The 26650-nt window shown below is 36.2% G+C and overlaps 1 protein-coding gene across 2 annotated transcripts; it reads left to right on the top strand.

Moving 5' to 3' along the window:
* The first annotated feature begins 3474 nt into the window (after window positions 1-3474).
* Window positions 3475-25022, top strand: LOC117422072 (cation channel sperm-associated auxiliary subunit beta-like). Of its 2 annotated transcripts, XM_058991503.1 has the most exons (27): window positions 3475-3610; window positions 4171-4233; window positions 5081-5164; window positions 5580-5726; window positions 6245-6299; window positions 7407-7502; window positions 8226-8378; window positions 9717-9809; window positions 10854-10972; window positions 11533-11565; window positions 12255-12321; window positions 12738-12784; window positions 13382-13510; window positions 13612-13755; window positions 15095-15239; window positions 15795-15946; window positions 16652-16809; window positions 17241-17431; window positions 18216-18545; window positions 19376-19515; window positions 19939-20136; window positions 20294-20404; window positions 22008-22118; window positions 22351-22496; window positions 23007-23103; window positions 24057-24131; window positions 24515-25022. In XM_058991503.1, the coding sequence occupies exons 1-27, from the start codon at window positions 3599-3601 to the stop codon at window positions 24698-24700; spliced, it is 3282 nt and encodes a 1093-aa protein (XP_058847486.1). In that variant the 5' UTR covers window positions 3475-3598; the 3' UTR covers window positions 24701-25022. The 2 variants fall into 2 exon arrangements, with proteins under 2 accessions (XP_058847486.1, XP_058847487.1); XM_058991504.1 differs by lacking the exons at window positions 23007-23103; window positions 24057-24131; window positions 24515-25022 and having other exon boundaries at window positions 22407-22496.
* Window positions 25023-26650: the final 1628 nt, after the last annotated feature.

Raw genomic sequence — 26650 nt, 5'->3', positions numbered from 1 at the left:
TTAAGATTGGCAATAGCATTCAAAAGCTTAGTTTTGAATGCGTAGTTATGTTGCTGAATGTGCCAGGACACCGTGGTAAATGAGATCCTCAATTTTCTCTGGTTAAAATATTAAAATTACTGTCTAGTCCCCAAATGACTTGATAACCACCCTATACAAACTACTGGGGCCTCACTGTGAGGCAGCAGTCTTTGACATGTCCGGTTTCAATGCATTGTAATAAAGAAAGGATCAGGATTGTGTAGTTGTAACTATTTGATTCTATTCTTCGTGCTGTGTATCCAGGATCTCACTTGTTTAACTGATTTAATGTGAATCTGAGCTGTTTAACTGTGCTGGTGGGAGCCTTTTCATCCTGTTTACTTCTGTTCACTTTCCCACTGAAACGTTCAAACGATTTGAATGTGTACGTAGGAGCAGTGATTGATTTTAGCAAGGCTTTCAGAAATGATAGGGTAAAAATAAAGTTACATGGTTGCCTGAGGCAGCTGAGAAGAAATGCTGTGATTATTTTTAAGATTGTGGGACTATTTGAGAGCTTTTACCCCCTGCTTAGTTTGTTGTTCAGACAGGTAACAAGATGGGGGTATTTTTAATTATGGATTATATTATATTACATCTTTGCCCAATTTAATGGAAAAATGCCAGAAAGGTCACGCATATCCTTCATTATATTTGCAGAGCTTAATCCTAAAACACATCGTTTTTTAAATCATGCCAGGAGTATTAGTTTTGAGTTTGTATTTCACAAACACATTTCAACAGCACTCTCTGTTCCAGTTCAAATATTGAGTAAACATTTTACCATGGCAATACGGTGGCTTTAACACTTTGTCTTAACAGTTGCTAAAATTGATAAAGAACATTTAGTAGCAACTGACTTCTCATCTTCTGTGTGTTTTGAGCAGTTTCAATGGGACTGCCCCAGTAAAACATGTATTATACTTGTACATTGTACAAACAGTTTTCCATAGTACAGTACATTCAGGTTTTAAAAATATGTTCACTTCACTTGCACAAGTTTTAAGAGATTTTAAGTGGCAGCTGGGATGCTAACTATTACCTGTTTGTTTTTGTTTAAATGTGTACGGTACATTTTATAGCTCCTTTTACTGTATGTCATTAAAACCAAAGGCTGAAATACAGTTCATGTTGTAGAGCAGAAGACAGGTTAAATAGACAAGGAGTTCTCTATATGGCACAAAGTGAGAAATACTGCCAATTACTTGTGCTAAAGGATAGCTTCACCAAGTTTCTTAGCAAGTGATTCTCTAGATGCAATATTAAACTGTAAAATCTGATAGGCAGACATATGATGAAAACGCCTATTGATTGGACATGGACTCTATACCCCCTGCATGAAAGGATCTCTTAGCCCTTCAGAACCAGCAAATGCTCCTCTAATGCTTATTACATACTTAATGATGTATGTATGAGAAACACTTCTCTTAATAACAATCCCTACTATTATTATTTATTTATTAGCAGACGCCCTTATCCAGGGCGACTTACAATTGTTACAAGCTATCACATTATTTCTACATACAATTACATTATTTTTTACACATTATTTTTACATACAATTACCCATTTATACAGTTGAGTTTTTACTGGAGCAATCTAGGTAAAGTGCCTTGCTCAAGGGTGCAGTAGCAGTGTCCCCCACCTGGGATTGAACCCACAACCCTCCGGTCAAGAGTCCAGAGCCCTAACCACTACTCCACACTGCTGCACACTATGTATCATTGACCTTAGTGGAGACTGCCAAGTGGCTAAAAGTGTACGTTTCCTACAAAATTAAAAAAAAAAAAATTCCCCAACAAGCATGCTCTGTGCTTCCGAACAACATCCTATGTGCTTTTTATACAAATATATCTATTTCTAATATTTCCTATTATTTCTCATGCTGGAGTGTTACAATGGAACGCATGCTGACAAGTATAATTAGGATGCAACGGGAACGTCTGTGGATCTAGTATGGATGCTGGTAGCAGTCCTCAATAAAATTCTTAAACATCCTTCTAAAATGTTAGGACCTGCTGTTCCAATATATAAACACGCTCTAGTCATGCAAAGATAACGTTGTAAATGATTAACCCAGTCTAGCAGTAAAATCAGTTATGGGTAGATTCCAGAATGCCAGGCAATCACAGTTTATACTAATGAAAGGTAATATTGCGTGACAGAGATAATAAAAATAGACTTGTGTTACATAATGCTGAACCTACATCCTGGTTTGCTGACGGAATCAGGCTGTTACAGTAACTAACTAAACATCTCGGCAGTGGCACAGGAAAATAATTTACAAATAAAGATATTACCCCAGCAACCCATTTGAAACACTGGAATAGAAAACAGTATGGGTGACCTCTCGATGTCACAATAATCTTGTTTATTAAGAAATAACATCGTTTAAAATACAAAAGTAATAGAACACTTTATTAGGGTTACCATATGGCTCCAGATTAACCGGACGCTTTGAGACAGACCGGAAATTCAAAATTCCCCCTAAATTGAAAGTAATTCACGTATAAATGAGCTCCACCTTTGCTGAGATTAATCCTGCTGTGGTGGAATTGCTTGGGCGCAGCAAATAATTCACACTGATCAGCTGCTTCTGATCAGATCTTAATGAACGAATAGCTAATTTATCGATAGAGCAACGAGATGATGATGCGATTGCATTTGCAGAATAATATGGCCGATTGAATTTTAACAAACAGAAAAAAATAGCGACTGGCTGCAATTCATTCTTGGTATAATACAATTATTTGACGCGCATGCGGGTATTTAAGCACCATTCTTAATTGTAGCTAAGGATGGTTCATTTACACCTTCATTTATTTCAATTTAGGGGCAAGTTTGAAATCCCGTTCTGTCTCACAGCGTCCGGTTAATCTGGAGGCAGATGGTAACCCTAACTTTATAAAGGACTAGTGATGATAAAGTGTGCGATGAAGTTCTCAAAAGGAATTACCATTGACAGCGTTTTGGAGTGACACAAACAAAACACTTAAACAATTAATGTAAGCAACAGTGAAAACCGTGAAATGTTTTACAGGAATAGGCCTACTGGTTTCACATCAACAAATAATCTATAATGTATGTGGCTTTTTGCTGTATACAATCAAATGCAACACTTTTTTTTGACATTGGCATGCTTACCCACGCCAATGTTATTCTACTCTGGTGACCCCTGCCGGTTTAAGGAAACAATACAGCACCTATTGAAATTATTAAATTCCCTGTTTGTTAAGATGTTTTAACCCCTCTAATGTGTATTGTTTTAATGAGGCACATACTAATTATCGTCTACTTACGCGAACACGTTATTGTATTCCCAATTTACTTCAGCTAAATAAATACAGAAAATGCCATATTGTTCAGAAGTACTATAACAATGTGCTATTGTGAATAGCTCAGTTTTTATTTAAAAACGACAATACCCAGAACACCACCGACTGACGTCGGAAGTTGGGGCAACAGGTGCAAGTAAAGGCGGTTTTTCTTAATCGTTTTTTTATTTTCAGTGTTGTATAGTTAAATTGAAAAGGACTTTGATTACAGAAAGTTTACCCATGGTACTAAAATATAAAAAATGAACCGGCAAGTATGTAAATAATATCACAAATTACGAATGTGTGACGATTGGTGTCGGACAAATTTGTCTGCCTTACTGGACTGTTTATGTTTTAGGAATCTTATTATAAAAGTATTTTCTGAGTATTTATTGAAGCAGATTTTACTAAATAAACGAATTATTTGTCATCGCCATCACACCTATACTACTGTACCATCAAAATATTTAATTCCCTCTGCACATGTCTTTGTGATGTGAAGTTAACCGACGGAGCAAAAACACGTGTCATCATGTTTACTAAGTAATAGGTATTTTTTTTGTTGTTGTTGTTTTGCTACAATCCAGATGGTCAATGATGATTTATTTGTGTTATAAAAATGTTATAAAAGCCTAGCAAAGTGTAGTACAAAATACAACCCTTCCTTAGTAGAAAACATGTGCTTGTATTTCAGATTAACCGTCAAAAGGTCATTAAATGTAATGAAACCATGCTGCTTTTGCTGAAGAAATTATGTATGATAACCTTTATTTATTATTAATAATTCAGTGTCTGAAAAGCTTAGTAAGTGCTCTCTTCCCGCCCTTCCCAGGTGCGACTGGTCAGCTGGTATATTGCAGTTGGTGCTGCCATGCTCTGTCCTGCGGAGTCGACAGTAAGTTCGAATATAGGTTGCAAAAAAAAATAGTTCAAACAAAATAATTTGCCTTGGGGCCAACTGTGCTACAGTCAAGCCTAAAATAAAATTCAGTGGGTGAGAATCAGCCTAGGCAAAAATTCACGGGTGTGAAAGTTAGCCAGGGGTGAGCATTATTTGATGTATCCCTATTTGATTTTTTTTGCAGTCATACTGAGTGCTTCTGGGTTCTGTTGCACAAATAGTTAACAGTTAATTAAAGACCCCTGTGTGGTGTCCCACAGCCAGTCTACTGTGAATGCCCTTTTTATTCATGAGATACCCAAGTTTATGCAATCCTTTTTTGTGGTAAGTCGTTGTGTAATAGTAATATACAACGCAGTTAACTGTACATTGACATATATTTCAATGAGGAAAATAATATATACTAACACAGTACCATACGTTTTGGATTGCATTTGACTATAATCTTTCACTTACTGTGCGCTTCTTACTCTGCCTGCACTGTTTTTCAAGGCTGCAGATACCTGAATACATGATTCTAGTAAAATCAGCGTTGTTAAGATCCTCAGCTTGTCTTGTGTGTATGTGGTTGGTTATCTGTCTGGTGCATGCTTCATCAGATAACATAGGCCACGTCTATGTATTATTTGTGCTATGTAAATAATAAGACAACAGTTCCTATACACAGCAGTGGTGTAAGTATTGCATGATCCCTTACTATTTACATCACCCCCTTATAACTATTGTATTATTCTTGTCCTAGCCCCAGCTCTAACATTACCCTTTCATTATGAACAGTTAATAACAGGAACCAAGAACCAAAACAGAATTCATTTGTATTTTACTTTTATTTTTCTTTCAGTTGGAAGAGGTGCCGACGCAGTTTCAGTGCAACGCTGACAAAAAAAGTGACCGAATACGACTGTACCTGGGATTGGAGAATTTAGTGAGTTTGTAGATTAAAGAAGCACAGTTTCAAATGCCTTCGGTGTTTACAAATATTGGTCTTCATCTACAGCCCTCAAAGCAGGACACAGTATAACAGAAAGATGTTTTCCTTTTGTCTGTCCTTCAAACTCCATAACACACACATAAAGTAGGTTATGGGGGTCACTGTCACACAGGCAGACGGAGGCATATACAATGATTGTGGGAAACTTTTGACCTCCAGGTCAAAGTCACAGAACACCAAGTGAATCAGGTAGAATGGTTCTAAAAGTTCCAAGCTGTGCTGCTATGGTGACATATCTGCACAGGTTGGAACACTTGTTAACCAATGAGAGTGCTCCCTCTATTCTTACCATTTTATAATTCACTGTATCTTTTGTTTCAGTGTGTATATGTTTGTGTTTCTGTTTCAGAAAATCAACTGCTATTTGCACAATGATTACAGCAATTCTGAAAACCAGGATATATTCTCAACTCTGTATACCTCAAAGGGACTCGCACCAAGCTTGAAGCTTTACAACAGGACCCATGCAGCTGTCTTCAATTTTCAGATGAGCTTGGTAAGAACTCAATGTGCACTGAAGTTGAACACATTTGCGCAATCATTTTGCTATTTACTATTCGCTTTCCCATTCTCTGAAGTTACCATGCTTTACTATCTGTCAGCTCATGACACCATAGGATGTCTCTTATAAAACATGCATAGTAAAAGCATTGTGAAGCATGGCAAATTACTACCTTTCTAGGTAGAAAACATACTTTCCTTGTGAAATTCCACTACATCGTGTCCTGTGTATAGATGTAATCCCATGCATATAACATATGGCACAAAACAACTTTTTTTTTTAATTTTTCAGTTCTTCCAGAGTACAGTACTTGTTTCTTGTTATTTATAATAAATTTACATGTGGTGTTTATGGAGTCTTATTATAGGAGATCCTATTGCACAGTTTGAGCAGCCAGAGCTGCATTAGATGACATCTCTTATTAAATACAATAAGATACGCCCTTCAAACGACGTATTAACTTCAGTGAGTATAAAATAAAAATATCGACTGATTTATTTCTTGTATTGTAGAACACGACCACATGGAGCATTGACATCCCCCGAAATCACATCACACTTAATGCAGGTATCCTCTGTCTTTTTTTTTGTGCCTTTTTTTAATATTGAGAAATTAGTTCTAATAAAAGATGAGTGACAATGGGACTGACTAAATGCAGGCACTAGCTTCCTTTCACATCAGTCCTGACATGAACACCCCCTGCCATTCCATCCTGGGCCTCTCTAATTGTGGCGGGTTTGTGCTGTTGAATAATGTCCACTCAGGGCTACACTGAGACCTTCGAACACATTCATCTGAAACCTCGGCAGGATTTGAGGTGAAAAGCATGAGAGGCTAGTGAATTAAACCACTGCAACATTTAGTCTTCCTTTCCCAGCCTTTTTTTTTTTTTACCAACAGCACCTATTCTCATCTTGTGTAGGGTAAAAGTCTTAGCAAACAGAAAGGGCTAAATAAATATACATTATATAGCACATGTATGTAAATGTACTGTGCCCCTTTACTATATAATTTACTGGCCAATTACAAAATACCATGTTGTGTTGTATTGTGTGATGGCTGTCATTCTGAAACTGTTGTGCACTCCTATTCATTATACAGACCTCAAATGGGCAGTTTTGAAACATGTCATGTATTTTCATTGTAAAACGTGATACTTCTGTTTATAAGCCATGCTTTCAGATAGTGTTGCATTTCTTTGGTCCTTTTTTACCAGGCGGGTGAATTTCTCCCCATCCCTTGAACAGCTTTTTTCCTGTCATTAACCAATCAGCTGCTTCACCTGTTGACTGACATGCTTTCAGCCAGTCCCATGCTTTGACCCAGAAGGCATTGCTGAGGTGACATGATGCCAATGTAACAGATTTCTTTAGAGCAAGGCATGGAAAGTGATCATTTTCTTTAAACTAGTGTAGTGCCAGGTGATCATGTTTTAAAATCAAAATGCATGTTTGCTCTAACATGTGTTTCAAAATTGCATATCTGAGACTTGTGCAGCTGACGGAAATGCATAGAATTATTTTGTTTATTTAGTTGACTCCATTTAAAAAACGAACCACACAGGAAGGAATTACCGAGCACATTTCAGTAAGTAGATGTTATGAAAGTGATATCTGAATTTGATTTGGTTTGTTATGAGGTTTTTGTTTTTTTTTATTATTATTTCTCTGTCAGACGTGGCTCCTGTGGATGAGTGGTATTTGCAATTCAAAATGCATCACGGATTGGACATATTCAGCACTGAAGGCACCCTCCTGGACACAGTGCGAGGTATAGAGCTGTGTCGAAGGACAGCTTATGTTGATGGAAGAGTTAGTATTGATGGACCACACATTAACCAACACATACAAAGAGATGCGGTTCTATGACCTCTGGCACAGGAAGTGAACTTTCCGAGATCAAAAGATCCACAGCAAAACAGTATGGTTCATGTGAGAATGTTGATTGGCTTGTGATGCGTTAGACAATGTTTTAAAGCTTTGGTTATTGTAAGTTTAAGCCATTAATTCAATCCAATGATAAAATAAATAAATAAATAAATGCTTTAAATGAATGACATTGATAAAGACTTTTAGTTATGAGTTTACTTTAATATTTATACATTACATAAAATGCACCGCTTTATTTTTTAGATTTACTGTGCAAAATGTTTCACCTACTGTAGGTACACTGTTTTTCCACTGTTTATTTGCACAAGCTTAACAAATAGAGAATTTGCCCACTTATTTAACAACTAAAGGGCTACGTAAAGGAACACTAACCAAGGTTTTAAAATCAATTTTCTTTTATTAGCACTAGCAATGTCATCACAGGTCTCTCTTTTATTCTGTTGAAGATCTTTAGTTCTTTGTTTATCTTATACTTGCATTTTGATTTATTCAGATATTTCAATCCTATAGATAAAAAGTTGCTTCCTGATACCTAATTAATTAACAGAAGAACCTTGTTTCCATAAAGAGATATAAGAACATTGACTTTCATTTTTTTTACCAGAGCCTCTCCTTCAGTGGACAATTGGGACCCCAATCTCTTCCTCTGAGGTTGGCACTTTCATCAACAATGCGGTGAACCTCCAAGTTTCAAAAAGCCCATGCGCTAATGATGTTGCTGTCTTGGCTCCAGTATTTGCACCCCAAACATCAGCAGGTTGTATGACACTGTCTTTCATATTTGTTTTTACACTCTTTAAAATGTGTGGAAAGAATTGATTCTAAGTTGTTGCCAAATAGAATAAAATAAGCTAAAGAGCATCAAGTTGTTGGCCTAATGAACTGATCTATAATAGCAAATAATTCAAGAGATTTTCTGTTTCAGAAATATAGAAAAGGGGAATATTAAATAACAATAATCGGAACTAGATATGAACATTCCTAGCAAAAGTTCTTGAGTTCTTTTGCTTAAATGTAATGAATCTTTGCACAGACATTTGTAAGGATGGCAGAATGTAGAAACAAACTAAGTCATAAAACTCTGTTTAGTGCACAAGTTCACAGGAAATATATCAAACCGTGTGTTATGTGAAGTATTACTAATGACACTTATTTTTAGTGTTTTAGATCTTGTATGTTTCAAAATGTTACAAATACTGCAAGTGAAAAATATGTTTTTAAGAAACTTAAAACAGTTTTGCGTGAGATTGCTAATATGCTGCTGATCACTGATCCAGCCATACAGTATATGAAATATGCAAAAAATGATGTTGCTGCTTAATGTTAAACATGGTGCTTGAGCTCGGAAAATTACTTGAACACCCTGTTACCTCAATTGTGTATCCTCAAATGTTCTCCTTTTCTGTATTACAGGAACATGAAGTATGCAGTCGGCAGTTCTTTTAATAGTTGTTTGCAATCGGGATGCTGTTTGTTTTGCTACAAAAGTTGTCCATAGTTTGTATCCCACCTTCTTGATAAGAATTTGCGTAGGTTTGGCACAAATCCTGGCATGTGCCTTATCTTGGGTAGTCGAGCAGGTGGTGTTTACCTGGAACCTGAAACACCTTTCATAGTGACGTCATCCTTCTTTTTTCAGCTTTGATTTAACCACCTGTGTGTGGTTTGCAGCACGAATTTACTTGTATTATTCTTTATTAAAAATAAAGATTGAGAAGCAGCATGCTGGGTCATTAAAGTTATGGTTGTGCGCTACCTGCCACAGCACAAGATCCGAAGCAGCAGCACAGTATTACTGATGAAGGCAGAAATGCCTACCTGCTTGATTTAGTTTCTTAATTGTTACATCTCCAAATTTACGATGGCATGTTTTCTTTTACCTCTGGTGGTTCTTTACAAATTGATAGATGTGGAGCTCTAGTCACTTCTTCAGTCTCAATATGTAGAACGACACAGTGAATCATAGTTGATAGGTGGCAGTGTGGTATTGCATGCTAGCAAAGTGACATGTGTTTCACAGAAAACATGGGGCTTAATTAAAGAGGTTGAAAAGGTTTATAATATAATAAATTCTTTGTCATTTTCAAAATAACAGGTATAATTCTTATCGTGACCAAATCTGGGTTTACGTCTATGGACAATCGCTGGTTCAATTGTACGGATAGCTTGTGTGCCTTACTCAATGGTGGTAAGTCTGTTTCATAGAGGGTCGCCACAAACAATTAAGACAATACAGCTAACAAGTAAGTGTACGGCTATGGCCATTTGCATCACCTAGCATTTTAGGGTTTAGACCTAAAAATATATATATGAACATAATTTAGTTCTTTTATTTAACATCATGTAATCAAAGAAACTACAAAATTATATTTCAAAAAGTCTATCGGAAGCCATAATAGTATTATTATTATTATTATTATTATTATTATTATTATTATTATTATTATTATTATTATTATTATTATTATTTATTTCTTAGCAGACGCCCTTATCCAGGGCGACTTACAATCGTAAGCAAATACATTTCAAGTGTTACAATACAAGTAATACAATAAGAGCAAGAAATACAATAACTTTTGTTCAAGTGTGACAAACCACAATTCAATAATACAGCAGATAATAGTGATAGTTACATCAGGATATGATTAAATAGTGATAGTTACATCAGGATATGATTAAATACAAAATACTACAGGTTAAACACTTGGCAGATTACAGTATTCTGAAGTACAGGATTAAATGCAGTAAAATAGGGGGCAGATAAGAGCAAAATAAAGCACATTTAAATGAAGGGTGATAGTGTCCCAGGATACAAACAGAGGAGTTCTACAGGTGCTGTTTGAAGAAGTGAGTCTTAAGGAGGCGCCGGAATGTGGTCAGGGACTGGGCAGTCCTGACATCTTTCGGAAGGTCATTCCACCCCTGCGGAGCACACTAATGTTAGATTTCAAAATGTCGCATTTTTAAATTTTTGTCAGTTTTTTGTTAAGTATATGGAAAACTACAGGCGGTATGTAATTCAATATGTTAACTTAACATTATTCAGCAGGTTTCATTCGACTTTGAAGCAAAATTAGTTAATTATATAGTGTGATGCAAAACTTTTGCCCATTGCTGTAGTCAGTACTGGCCTGTTTTTAAATTTGCTATCGTAAGGTTCAGCAATATCGGAAAGTGCTTTTGAATTTCCTTCTACAGTGAGACCCTTAAACTTTTCTTTTCTTTATTTCAGACTGTAATGGACTGGCAGTCGTTGATGTCACTCTGACCAGCTTTAACTTGCTAATCCTGACCACTCGGGGTCTCTTCATTAGTGAAAATCTGACATCCCCAGTTAAAAGCAATTTAAATGTTGGTATTTCTTTTTGTTTAAGGTTCTTGCACAAACTGTGAGTTGAAATCATCTTTTTAACTTTATCAGGAAAAGTCAATTGGAGAATAACATTCATGGCAATTTAAAGTGTAAGAAACCTTTTAGTTAAACAACCAATTTATTGGTTTCTCCTCATAGTGATACAGTTGGCCCTACTGGCCAGGCGCCCGCTTAGCTCAGGGGCCGACCTTTGTCCTCCAGAGGTAGCTCGCCGACAACTGCTTTCGAGCTCCTGGGTATAAAGAGATATTGACTTAGTTGTGGGATTGGAGGACACCCTCTGACCTTCAGTTCTCCTAAATTGTTGTGGGGAGGTGAGGGAACATAGTTGGACAGTCTAAACTGGGGAGAAATTACTTAGGCACATGACAAAGCAAAACAAACCCACCAATTTTATAATTTAGTATGAAGTTCAAACATTGAGAACAATTCTAAAGCAAGAAGTTGCTAGCTAATAGAGGAAGTGTCTAAATATTTTAAAAAGTTGAAGTCCTTTCTATAATCTGAAAGAAAATATTTGCTTTTCTGTTATTCACAGTTCAAAAAGTTGGATTTACCCATTTCAGCTGAGGTCAGTGATAAAGCTGGTATAACATGGTTGAATTAAAAAATAATAAATAGTGATCAGAATAAAGAGACAATAGAGATCTATATGTTGGTTTATATACTGTACAAAGCCTTCAAGGTGTAGTAACTCTAGTGTGACCTTTTCAAGATAAACTTGACTTCTGCTACGTTAAAGTATAAATTCTATATAGAAAACAGAATAATACATTGCAAAATGATAAGGGACTTGTTTTATTGAGCTAAAGTGAGGTAAGAAGAATTATGTATGCAGATCTTTGAATTATTTTCAATTGAGTAGAAGCCAACCCCTATTTTTTGTGCTTAGTATCTGTTGGTCTGTCTTTTTTCCATTCTTACAGTGAATAGTATGTTAATTCAGGCAAATATTTCAAATGTAATGCTGCATTCTGACCATTGGAGTGAGCAGCAGCAACTGCTAATGTATAGCATTGAAGATTATCACTGCCTGTCTTATTGCTAGTGCTATAAGTAAAATTAATACTGCTAGTGCTATAAGTAAAATTTAAATAGAGGATTTATTTATGCACAGTGAAAATGAGAGTAATCAGAATCTGGAGAAATGCGGTCTGTATTTTCTTTCTGTATATCCATACTTTTCAGCCTTTGCAGAAATACGTGAAGTATGTTACTGACATATTTGTTTAATGAACATGAATCTGCTTTTTTTTTAAGGTGGATCATTCCCTTTACAAATTGCTGTACACTCCTTTGTGTTTCTCTAACATGGAGAGTTTCCATGGTAAGAATCATTTTGAAAAGTCCATTCATCATTAGAACACCAATACTGCCTTTTTGGCACTTATCACAGGGATGAAACATATTATGGGGAACATATTACAATTCATGCTATCTAAACTTTCATGATTTTAATCTCTCACTTGTTTAATATTATGCGTGTTCTGAATGATAATTTGTTGCTGTTTCTGCTTGGTTATTTATCAACCTTACTGCCTACAGCTTATTACATAATGCCATTTTTCAACCAAGGGGAATGCTTAAAAACTGAATTTCTGAAATGGTTTTATAAGTGACCACCAAGGGTATATGATTAATGTGACACGGTACCAAAATATCTCTGTGTAAATCAGTTGAATGTTTATGCATGTAGCTGTTAAATGCCAGCTAATTTGTGCATGTTTGTTATTTTGTATCTAGAAGATTATTTAAGCCTGACATCCAGCAAGCCGATTGCCAATAACCAGGTAGATCCTTCTTATAAGTACAATGACAAAAATGAAAATCACCTGCTAGAACATTTTTAAAAGCTGGTCACCCACCACACCAAAACATGATACCTGCTATTAAACTGCGTTAAAGAAATCTCTGTTTACAGGCCTGGTATTCAGACAGTTTTGCACTTTCATGAACTTTTCACCTGGAGAGTGAAATTGTCCCCACCCCTATAGGGCCCTATTGTTAGTAATCAACCAGCTGCTTCCTCTAATGGCTGACGGGGGTAATCTTAGGATATCCAAAGGATGGGTGGTTGATGCAATTCAGGGTGATACTTTCTGCTGTAAAATGCACTGAACAAACTGTGGTTCATCACAGTGGGGTTTAGTTTCATCAGTTTAACCCATTCGTCTAATTACAGAACACATACAGTGTCGGATATGTACCACATACCGCAGGTGTTTCCCTGTAAATGTTTTTTAAATTTTTGCAAAAGATAATCCAAAAGGTGGAATAGTGTTACTAGAAACAGTTCAGAATTCCCAGAAAAGGTTCAGCTGGCATTACAATTCATTAAAAATAAATAAATAAATCAGTTGTTTTCATTGTGTCTTTTTTTTTTTCAGAACTTGCCATGTCTCTACAGCACTGATCCCTTCACAGATTGGTATAGATGTCTCCAACATGGAAACAGTTCTGCTTCCCTTATACACGATGTGCAACAAGATACTGGAATAGTTCTTTCCTTAAATAAGGTAGTATATTATGAATCTCTTTATCTATCATGCCTACATGTTTAATGATAATAAGATCTGTAAAATCTATACATTGTTTTTTTTTTTTTGTCCCAATACAGAACCAGGCATTCGTGACTGTGTACTCGATTATATACTCTCAGTTGAACAAACAGATCAAGTTTCCACCATTCCAGTTTGAATTTCTTCCAGAAGGAATATCCTTCGACCCAAACAGTCATCAGCTTTATGTCTACGGAGCAGAGGTAGACATCACAAGACAGCAAACAGTTTACTTCCCTGTGAAATTATCAGATCTCTTTTGTGCCATTTCATCAAGCCAGTCATAAGGTTCCCTACTCCCCCTTCATACCCAGAGATCCTTCTATTTTGTGATGGTTGTTGCTGAATAGCTGCCCACAACTCACACACAGCTTATATAATTCTAGTGAATCAAACAACACCTCACAAGAGCAGCACGCTGGCTTTTTTTGTGGTTTCCACCTTTGGAGGCCTGGATTCCAATCTGACAGGTCACAAGTTTGGTGGTCCTAATGTAGCCCCCTGAATATCACTGCACAATTGTCAGTCTCTGTGTTCAGGTGAGCATTGACAGCCTCTTGGCACTGTGCCAGCCAGATTGTAATGGGAGTCAATAGGGAGAAGCTTTGCTCAATATAACTGAATAGAAAGTGCAGTGGCCCAGTATAGCACGCAGGACACTGCAATGTGCATGGTTGCAATTTTCTTATGTTTTAAATTATTACAATGTATGTACATGTAGTGTCATTGACTGTAAAGTATATATTTTTTAATGGCTATTATCTAGTACCATGTTTAAGTGCCACAGCAAAACAGGAATATTTGTTGATTGAACACATCTTTATTTTGGTGCACTGTTAAAAGTCAACTCTGCTTATTGTCATACTTTTGCTCAGTCCCTTAGAAATGATATTAAGAGGGTTTGACAGTACTTAATGGTCCAACATAAAAAAAGAAAACTGTTGCTATTATTTACTTACTTGCTGTTAGCAATAATGTAACCATCTTAAAAACATGCCTCAGCAAGTTAAAAGTTTTTAACCTGTTAACATTGTGTTATTACTGCGTGCTGCACTGCAGTGGAATACATCTGGGAGCATTGTTCAACAGCACTCCCTTTCGTTGTATTAAACTGTTCCTCTCAGAAGTGACTGGTGAATAATGTTGTGAAAGTGTGACCTCTAGTGGAGAAATTGTGTTAATGAAAACTAACTTTCATGGGAGTATTCACTTCATCATCTTATACCAAATAGTTCTACCTCATTACAAAAAAAAAAAAAAGATCAGTACTCCAGAGTAAATTTCAAGGAAAGGGGCACAAGCACTAAACACCCTGGCACTGGGATTACCCCCATAAACTCATCTTTAGAGGGTTTAATGACTCAGATATGCTGGGAACGTTTTGTTAGCTGTGAAAGCAATGAAATTGTGAGCTTATGATTGGGTAGAGGTTGATTTATTTGTGAGTGTGTGTAAGCGTTCTCAAACAATGAATAGAATGTGTTGATGAAAGCATGAATAAACCTGTTTATTCTGTTGTCGATTTGGTGTCCTTATCCACAGGTGTGGTCTTCAGAAGATGGAGGCAACACATTTAAAAAGATCATCAGTTCGGCTAGTGAAAAGTTTGTGAAGTTAATTTCGTGTGTTCACAAACAGGCAGTGGTATTTGTAACAAATTACGGCAACATCTACTTCAGCAAGACAGGTAAATGAGTGTCCATTACAGCAGGGCAGTAGACTAGTGGACATCAGTTGTGCCTGTAGTTGACTAAATCAGATAGCATTGCACAGATTAAGCTAAACGCACTCACTCTACATATGTAAGACAAAAAGTTATCTTAGAACATATTTGAATGTGGTAGTATTGGTAATATCTGTTCTATGAAAGTGACAAATGCTTTAGTAGAACCTCTCTTTCGTGAGCATTTAGTAATGCTTCCAGAACCTGGGTTTGTCTTAGTTTGTAACTTTAACATTTATCTAATAGATAAAAAACAGTACTGAAATATTGTAATTTTAGCATTTTTAAACAAGCTCTGTTTTTTTAATTACTTGAGACAGACTGAAGATGTTCAGAGCAATCCCCAGAGATTTGAGTCTTTTTTTTTCAAATTAAAATACACATTTTGCTCTTTCCTATATGAAAATGTAAGACAGAAACCCCCATGGTAAGAAGGAAGAGAGTGTAAAATATGTTGGCTGCTGTACGAATAAGTATTTTAATGCTCCCCCTTCTGAACTGAAACATTTTCCTTTCAAGGTTCGTTGAGATACAGCAAGCTGAACAAGACAAAATCAGAATTCTCAAACCTGTACTGTGATCACCTGGGCTCTTTAATCCTCCTGGCTTTAGACGCACACAGTCCAAATGGACTGAAAGTGGAAAACATCGATCCAGCTTCGTTGATGATGGTGAGTACAGAGCTGCAGTGGCTCAGTAATTTTCAAATGCATACAACTAGACAAACATTTTTAGCTTTTAGCTGTAGCAGAGATAGAAAGAAGATACAAATAAAAACTTTTATGGAGCGTGACAGCATGAGAAGGACAATGAGCACGATTTGCACTTAGGGTAGCGCTATTGTGTTGTTACAGCATGCGTTGTCAGAATGGCAACTTTTGTGCTAATATTTGAAATCTATTCGAACATTTTCTGGTTGAACTTTTTATATATATATATATATATATATATATATATATATATATATATATATATAAAACATCTGTTTTGGAGACCTTTTCATGATGGAAACATTGTTTATGTGTTGGCTAATTTCAAATCATGCTCCAATTCTCTGAGCATGGGCTGTTCACTGATCTATTTTCTTCAGCCGAAATTTAAATACCTGGCTGTCATTGGATATGCAGAGTTACCTAAAACATACCTACGGAAGCACAGCATGAAGAAATGCCACAATGTAAAAAATGGAAGTACCATAACAGCATGTAAATTTAAATATTACAAACATTATATTGTTTTATACATACATGTGTGTACAGTACATTTGTGTTCGTCAGGTAGAGCATTGCTTTAACATGCTTTTCAACAGCTTTGTAACATATGCTTGTGTTTGTGAACGTTTGTTTGAACACTTTTATTTCCATTGTTTTCACTAGGATGATGACTTGGGCTTTGACAGACCCCTTGCCCTTCAGTATATCGGGGACAAGACAGCACTGTTTCACGAATTCGGTCCTTACCTTGCAAATCCATCCGCTGTTGACTCATCTCCCAAGCTCTCCAACTCCTATATTGGCAAAGTGATACAACTAAGGTAAAACAACTGTCTCACTGAAAAAGCAAAAGGACACCTCCATATTTCCCCAGCATCTGATAACTGCTGCTCGACTGCTACTGTGCAGAGATTTTTCAAATAATTCCCTCAAACATGTTTTAAGTCATTAGGTGTTAATTGAAACGGAATGAAACCTGTTATATACCTGTTAATAAACACAAAATAAAGTTGTTGTTTTTTTCCAAGACATAGAAAAAAACTTCCAGTCGAAATGTTTGTCTTTGAATTTTAGTTTTTTTTAGTATTTTTGAATATGCTGTCTTATCCTTCTTTCATCAAATAAGTAAAATAATAATTTGAACACTCGCCAACTAAAAACATGTTAAAGGAAATGACACTGTAACTCTATAGTATAAAGTAATGGTGATGTGACATCTTCAGTAAAAGTAATGCCTTAATCTTGGTTTCAGTTCAGGTGGAAGGGGTGTGATAACAGAAGTGTACACGACTCACATATCTAATCATTTCTTGGCTGTTGCTGTGGTAGATATACTGGAGATGTTTAATGGTGAACCTTTAATCACAGACCCAAATCAGAGTTACTCACTTACTGTTCGTGACGTATCAAACAGTAGTGTTGATCTACAGTTGTATAATACTGGTGAGTACGGAATGATATATATATATATATATATATATATATATATATATATTTATATACATATATACATTTTTTTGTATAGTTTTGTTAGTAAGACCCAAAAAACTATATCTACTGTATATTTCAACAAGCAATCACTCTTACTGTAATTTCTATGTATCCATATACAAGTCTGCCCCAAAGCATAGCACTTTTAATGATTAAAAAAACAAAACAAAAACAGGTTTATATCTTTTAGAGTGGCGTTATAAAGATCTGCCATCGTTTGGATCATTGAAATAAACCCCTGTGTAATTTATGAGCTTAATAGTGATATAAGGTTATTGGCCTGGAATGTGACACGCTTGTTTGGTCCTGCTGTTTCACACACAGCTGAGTTTTTGGATTGCAGTAATCCGTCGCATATCCACCTGCCGTGGGACCAGAATAAAGGCGGATATCTAAAAAGGCGGATTAAATACCATTATACATAGCTGTAACAATTGCTATATTCACACAATTATTGTTTTGAGATTCAGCTTTTATTAGGGAGCTCCCATAAACCCCTTGTTTAGAAAGATACAGGGTATTAATGCTTGTGACGGAGTAGCCGTCTGCCGTGTGGGTGCGTGCATTCGCTCCTGAGTGACAGGCAGGAGATTTTACAAACCATTCTATCTGATAAGACGTGCCACTTAGATCATGCTACCAGGGATGCTTTTTTCACAAAAACCCCACAAAAAACCCAATTCTATTTACTTGTTTGTTTGTTCGTCTATTTATTTATTTATGTATTATTTAACAGATTCCACTGATGGCTTTCAGTTGACGGATATTGGGAAAACAATAGTGATTCCAGGCACTAGCAGCTTTTTAATCACTGACGTGGTAAATGCCAAGAGTGTCATTGCAATTTCCACAATGCCAAAATTGGTGCGTAAAGATAAAACCTACAACCCAGCACAGTGGATGCTGTTTAACTTTGGCTTTGGGTATGAAAGAACATGGAAGATCACAGAGGGAGAGTGCAGGCACAGTCTGCAGTCGTTTGGTGATTTTGAGACAAATTCTCTGGTGTACATCGTAATCCAAGAAACGATGAGCTTCAGCTTCAAGGCTTCAGTCTCTGAGTCAGGTAAGCCCCCATTGTTTCTCACACCAAGATTTTAGGGCTTCCTCCCTGTGTTGCATATCGTATGATAAATGACTTTAAGTCTATTAGTCAGGTATGCTAAAGTGGTTGTAGCTAACAAGATAATTCCATACATCTTACCTGTCACACATGTTAAATAGATTTGAGGGGTGCAGTTTTGAAAGAAGCACATGTTACAGGAATCTTGTTGTATGTTATATGGTTTTTTTTCATTTTAAAACATCTGGTACTACAACAGACATCTCGGAAAAAACATCCTTTACATTAGATATTGTGTCTTGATCAGTGCACACATTGGCATGGATGGTATCCACATTTTTATTAAGCCAGTTTTTTCCAATCGAAAGACAGCATAGGATATTTAGCCGATACTGTAGATGAAAACATATAAGTGAAACACTTTTCTAAAGCTGTTGTAGTAATTTAAATATAACATTTGTTATTATTTATTAATAATAATAATAATAATAATAATAATAATAATAATAATAATAATAATAATAATAATGATTGGGAACATATGTTTTTAAATTGCTCAATCAAAACTATTACTCATATAGTGATAACCTTTCTATGAAATTTGAATTGGTTTACAGTTAAGAAATCTCTGTTCAAATTACTGCAGTGCTGCTATCATACCTTTATTTTGTTTGTAAAAATACAGACCATTTAGAAGATCTTTGCTTTATTTGGGTGTCATACTATTGCAGACATTTGTGCTTAGTTCCATTTTAATTTCTTTTTTTTTTGTCATGCTTTGAAAGTGCGTAGATTAAATAATTTCAAACCAGTGTGCAATGTTATATTGACAGGTATGTCTTATTTTCAAAAGAAGCTCATGAAAGTGATTGTAGGGAATCCTTCACTTCTGAAAGTGACAGCTGCTCATAGCTGGGACTCCTTAGGCAACCACATTCTGAACATTACTGCCTTCAGCATGTTTTTTCAAAAGGTAAGGTAGCTTGCTTTAAATAAAGTTTACTCCAGTATATTTACATTTTCATTTTGTGCTTTGCCGTGTCTTTCCTATGCTTATGCCCGATACACAGAGAAGTAAAATTCAGCACATAAAGCAACCCCTCCTAGCATCACTGAAATCCCCTGCAAACAAGCCATGTAGGTTTCTATTTGAGAATTTTCACACCAAATCAAGATGGAACTGCTGTGGCTTGACGCTTGTTAAGCAAAGTGTGAGGTAGTTGAATTGCTAATATGCCCTGATCCTACTATAAAAGGAGACCATATTTTGATGCAGGAGTGTTCTGTAATTCCAATACACAGTTGCCATTCCTGGCCCTTCCTGACTGCAGTGGTATTCAGATTTCTTTGACTTGCCTGGTGTTCTTTAAAAGGTGTTGTTTTATTCTATTGACAGGGCATGACTACAATATCTGTATATGTGCCGGAGGCCTCCCTGCTCTGTTCCTTGTCCAGCTTCACATTCAGGCTGCGGAACTTCTGTCCGACCAGCATGCGTATCACGTACATTCCAGATAGGTTCATTAGCTCCGATGAGTGGCTGTATGGCAATCCAGTTGACTCCATGGGCAACAAACTCCTGATGGACCTGCCGGTAAAAAAAAAAGAAGCAAAAACTGTGTTGTTAGTGTTTAGCTTTACGTTGATTTAAACAGCGATCGATGAATACGTTAATCACATACACATTACACTGCGTCCTTTTCACCAGTTCCATTTAAAGATGTGTACTAGTGTGTGCTGTTATTTCCTAGGTGAACTACAGACCCCCATCCCAGCTCGGAATAGCCATCCCAGTTTCTGATAACATTTACAATGCTGACCCAAGCAAGCCACGGCCTAGACAATATTACCAGATCTCTAAGGTGAGTAAGAGGGCAGCACAGTGTGACTTCAGTACCTGAGGAAAAAACATTGTACCAGGAGTCCCAGGAGAGCCATACTGTGTACACTGGCTACCAATCAATGCTGTGATATTAAGGTTAATATATTGGATTTTATACACCAATTTTTGCTAACTTAATGAGTAGCATGTCTATTTTTATAATTTCAATTTATATGAATCTCCCGCTATTACATTCAAAAGAAAAAGAAGGCCACTGAAACCCTTTGGGGGACCCCTTTCAGAAGAGAGGTGTGACAGAAGTAAACAATGTAAGTGGAAATGCTGTAAAAGGAAGCAAGTTTCTGTAGAAAAATACAACCAGCAGCGCGACACAAGCTTAAAGAAGGATGCTTTTTCACCTCCACTGTTTGAAAATCTAAAAAGAAAAAATACAGCTGTCTAGAATATTGCACTGTCAGAGTTTATGCAACATAACAACATGTTATTACAGCCATGTTTCAGAGCATAATAATTTTACATATATATATACATTTTTGTCAGTTTTGAATATTGCAGTAGGCACTTATGTAGATTTCTATACCCATTCCCTGTAAACAAAACGTAAAATCCCTGTAAGTGAAAGAGAAACATATTGAGTGTGTAAAACATACTTTCCAGGATCACAGCACTGTGTTAATTATTAATTAGTCATTTAGCAGACGCTTTTATCCAAAGCAACTTACAGACTAGGGGGTGAACTATGAATCAACAGTTGTTGCAGAGTCACTTACAATAGGACCTTGGTTTTACATCTCATCCGAAGGACGGAGCACAAGGAGGTTAAGTGACTTGCTCAGGGTCACACACAGTGAGTCTGAGTGGGGCTTAGAACGAATCTCCTGGTATCAAGCCCTTTTCTTTAACCCCTGGACCACCAAGCCTCTGATAAGCTTCTGTTTACGGACGAACTTCTCAGGCTACTAACATCATAAACTAGTTTAACTGTGAATATTGTGTTAATATAATTCGACTACTTGCAAAATCCTGGATACTAACATTAAACAGCAGAAAGGAACCAGAATGACAAGTTCCTATTGTTTACCTGGATATATCCACCAGCAAGATGTTTCAATGAAAAGTTCCAAGGCTCCAAATAAATACTGTGGTGAGTGATGTGTTACATTAATTTGTGTGCTAATCCAAACACCAAAAACAAAGTGTTCTATAACACTTGTACAACTTCTATACATTGAGGAAAAAATGTTTCATGAAAATCGAATGTACAAAAGAAAAAAGAGCCTGTATATTTACTATTGTAAAAATAGGTTAGCACCTATGTCTGATATGATTTTGACAATCATTAAACATGTAGGCATAATTCTAAAGATCTTGCACTCAAGCATGAAACTTTTAACATAGCGAATATGGTGACACACACACACACGTCTGTGTGCCTCGCTTGACTGATTGAATACAAAAGTAAACCTGTGCATGTCTTTCTGTACCTGTGCACTGATTTTGTTAATCTCGACTGGGAAGACAGTGGTTTAATAGATTAAATGAGTCTTTTACTACAGGCTGTGAGGGTATTGTTGGTCGTTTGTTTGACTTTGTATATTTTATATTTTCATTCTTATTTGTAGAATACTGGAACATACAAGCAATGTGCTGGAAAATCGTCTCAAGCAGAATGTGGCTGTACAGAGGAGATGAGGCTTTCACCGTTAGCTGCACATTCAGATTGCAGGAAAAGGGTATGTCAATCAGCCTGTCAGAATGGTCATACAGTATTTCAGCCTTTAGATTTCTTCAGCAGCAGAGGCTACAAAAAATGTATCAAGGGAATTGTATTTCTTTGTGCAATTAATCTAAGGTTAGTGGCTGAACTTGTAATCACCTGAAAGGATTCCCATATACCCAGATTTCAGAGTTGTTGTTTTTTATACAGTCCTCTTTTTTTGAGTGTGTCTTTGTGTTTATGTTCAGGTTTTAAGATTTTTGTATCCTGTCAACAATTTTAACGTCACCTTGTTTCTAACAAGACCTGGGCATGACAACCAGCCCCTGAAGGCTCCTCAGTTTGTCACTGTAACCGAAGTTAACAACAGAACTAACTGGCGAATCACAGGTACCTGCTGCTTTGTAATACCACCCGCTTTAATTTAATTTAAAATAGCAATCCTCATCTGTGAAATGCGTTGCATCTAAAGCTCCTTGTGATTAAATTATCCAGGACTAAACAGCAAGGTGTAATTTGTTTGGCACCATTTTGTTTGTGAAAAAAAAAATGAAATAATTAGGAATTAGGAATTTCACACCTGGTATATATCATCCTATATTTCGGTTTCCTGAATTGACAGTGCATGTTTTGGATCCTAGCGCATATTTAAATGGTAAATTAGGACACAAGGGGCGTGCATTTCCAAATTCGCTTGTACAGTATTTCCTACGCTGGCTTGTAACAGATACACTTCATTTTAGACTAGCTGTTTAAAGCAAGCTCTTATCCCTGAAGAGCCCATTCACATACACTTTCATACAAAGCTTTTAGTTTTCTAGCACATGTTACAATATGTTTTCCACTAACATACATTTATTTTGTAGTACAGTAAATCTTTGTTTTATTTAATGCTTTTAGGTACCAATGCTGTTCCAAGCCTGCTTAAAATGAGGGAGTATCTGGGGACCAGTCTCAACAGCACCCTGTATAACCCTGAAGGACTGCAGATCAGCTTTTATGTAAGTAACTTTCAGTGACTGAAGGGTTAATGAAAGAAGAAGTGTTGCTTTGAAAAGTCCTTGCAGTATACTGATGTAGTTGCTCTTTGTTCTGTCTTTACATCCGTTTGTATCAAAAAGTGTGCATATCACTTTAAGAGATATCTAGAGAACCAGTTATTCAATTGTAGTGAAACTTGTTATGGGCATTGATTGGGATTATTTAAACCTAGGTCATGATGACAATATCACATTTCCATCAACAAGAAATCATTCTATAAAACAAAATCTCATCAGACAGCAGTATACAATGCAATCAGCAAACAGATGTTACACAAAGGTCAAAGATCGCATATATAAGATTGCAAATCCTAACTGAGGCTGACAGAGTCCCATTTGAAATCGGATGGATCTTGATCTGCTGCCAATAGAAACAAACAGGACTGGTTTAATAAAACGAGGATACAGGATACTTTCTGAGTCCTTAGCTATATAATATGTATATATATATATATATATATATATATATATAATATATTAAAATCTGCTTCATACTAACACATTTATGCTTTTTCTTTTCTTTGAAGCAGATACACAGTATTTTGTACTTATGTTATACAAGGTCTCAATGAAAAGGGCTTTAGAACCTAGGCAGACATCAGGAGCCAGTAGGGCTGCTTCAATGCTTCTCTCACTTTCCTAAAGGGAGTTGCATTGTTCTTTCACAATGTTGCACTAAAAGAGCCACCGTATATACAAGTACAGACTGCCTTCCTATAGTGACCACTTTAAGTCAGCCCATGTTAAATTCCCTGTATATAGACCACGTGTGCAGTTGTTATAAGTCCTCATGTACAACTAACATGTTTTTGTTTCAACCAAGAACCATATTTGCATTGTTTTCCAGTGAACATGAAAGGCAGCACTCACAGAGAGAAATGGTCAGTAGCTAACTGCTTCCTCTTTCCATGCAGGGCTCGGAGCTTTTCCATTTCAGAATATCTGTCATTCCGGGCATCTCTCTGTGTGACTTGGTGGAAGAAGTTCAGGTATACCTAAAAAAAAAAAAAAAATTGCATTGAGGGATACTTTGAAGAAACATTTCTTTTGACTAAGGAAATGAGGAATTGTTTCTCCAAATGAAGGTGACAGTTAGACAGTTATTCTGTAGTTCTGTTAATGTTCTACCACTGGAAGCCACACTGGATTTATTTTAACACTGATCTGACTTAAGAATCCCATTAATTATTGTCCCCCTAAAAAACACAGATAAATGCAATAGAAATACTGTGACAAAGGGTCAGCAATAAAGCAAGCTCATGACTTTTAGAATGGTGGGATTAGGATCTGCCTGCACAAATAGACAGTGTTATGTTTCTAATTTTGTGTCCAACACCTGTGTATCTGTGCAATCTGTATTTCTGTCTTGCAGATTTATATTGATGGTCCTCCTCTGGCATTTCCAGCGCAGTACCTGATCAATACCATAACTGCAATTGTTCTGGGAGGAATCCTTCTGGTTGTTTTTCTCCTGAAACTGTATGAAGTTAAATTGCCTTCAAAGAATAGTTTCACAAGCCTATTCAGGAAACGCAATTCAGTGACTCCACTGAGTTGATTGCTTGATGCTTGGGAGAGCGGGCATCTTTTAGAATGCCTTCACTTTGTTTTAAATACGTTTGTTTGCCATCCTTCACGGTACAGTTTCCTCATTCATTTCCAAATGCTTACAATGATCTGCAGTTTTTTTGCGTGCCATACTTTACCATACCATTTTGAGCTTGACCATTGTTGTTCATTGCATGTTTTCACTATGCTTAATTACCACAGTTTCTTGTTCTTTAAAACATTTTTATGGGCTGGCTTGACTTGTTCTGTATTGTTTTAAGTTTCTGCATTTGTATTTAGAACGTTTGTACTTGTTTGTTCCGTAAAATAAATTAAAGACCTAAACAAAAAATATTTTCTTTATGATTGTTTTATTTTTTATTATGAAAATGAGACCTCTTCCTTAAAGTACATACCAGGGACAGTGGCAATGGAGGAACCCACTCTTGAAGTTAGTATATTTTTATAAACATGTGAGCAACTATATTAGTTATCAATACAGCATGCTACATTCAGACAACATTTAGAGTAAATTGCTTCAAATGTCATTTTACTTTTTTTTTGTTTAACATTTCTTAAACTGTATGATGTTCATAATCGTTCAAGGTCCTGTTGCTCCAGTATTGAGTTGTATTTTCTTCTATTGTATAGATGGAGCTTGCAGAGTTGAAAGGGCAGTTTGTCACATGATTTGAATGGAATGAGCAAGTCAGTTCAGTTAGGATTCTTACTGCAAACATCTTTTAAAAAGGGAAAGAATCAATCAAAATACTGTTTTAATCTTCTACTCCAAATATGTATGGAATATTTTAGCACAGTTTGTTTCAGTGTTTGCATCAGATTGAGTGTCGTCACAAATGTTTGTGTTGGTAGAATCCCAAGACTGTAAACACTGCTCCACCTGTCAGCCTTTGGAACTTTCCATTATAAGATGGCTTTATTCATGACCGAGAGCAAAACAGTGGTACAAAAGAAGCAGCTGTTTATAAGGAAAATGCCCAAATAGTTAGCTGTGTGTATTAACTGCCTTGTGTAAGAGACAAACAAGGAAAATGTTCCATGAGGGAGATAATCCACTCTTTTGTAGAATGGAGTATGTCATCATCAGAACTGGATTCATTCATCACCTACTTTCTTTATCACACACTGTCAAAAACTTGGGCAAAAGTAGGTGGCGCTATTGCGGCTTTACCAAAAGAACTTTCAACTTTGGTTTGCAATAAGCAATTGGAAAGCCCTATTTAGTTATTTCTATTTTAGAAATAGAAGAAACTTAATAAATTCAATGACAAAGGGTTTGACTAGAAGTCTGTTTCAATGTCTTCATTTAATTATTATTATTATTATTATTATTATTATTATTATTATTATTATTATTATTATTATTAACAGCGAAACTTACCATTCCATCAGGATGAGCAACTAGCAAACCTATATCACTAAGGGTTCTGTCTCATACCTCACGCATTTTACCCTTCGGGGCTTGTTGGTTATCAGCCATCCTCATTCATGTAATAATACTCCTTGAATGTTCATGTACTCTATTTTTATGTAATCCCTAGCACAGTAAACATCGACAGAATGTGCAGAACGTGGACATTCTGTCGACCCTCTAAGTGTAACCACTGTGTTTTTAACCTTAATCGACAACAGTCATTGCAACTGAACTGCCCTCCTCATTGTTAGAAATAATGGTTTACTTATTTCCCCCATTGTGCAAGAACAAACTGTTTACATATCACAATGTGCTGCCATGACAACAGAACAAAAAAGAATGTGCTGCTATGAAAGAGCTGGTTTCATAATCAAAAATGCTGCAATTATGTTTTTCTTTTTCAGCTGGTTAATTTCAGTACTCCTGAAACAGCCAGACACTTTAGTATACACATGATAATTTTGATTCTTATTACTCCTCAATACATCAGTGTAGCCTTGATCATTTAAATATATATATATATAT

Source organism: Acipenser ruthenus, chromosome 18 (genome assembly GCF_902713425.1).
Source record: "Acipenser ruthenus chromosome 18, fAciRut3.2 maternal haplotype, whole genome shotgun sequence".
NCBI lineage: Eukaryota > Metazoa > Chordata > Actinopteri > Acipenseriformes > Acipenseridae > Acipenser > Acipenser ruthenus.
Note: the sequence above shows the minus strand (reverse complement) of the source record. Positions and strands in the feature narration are given on the sequence as shown.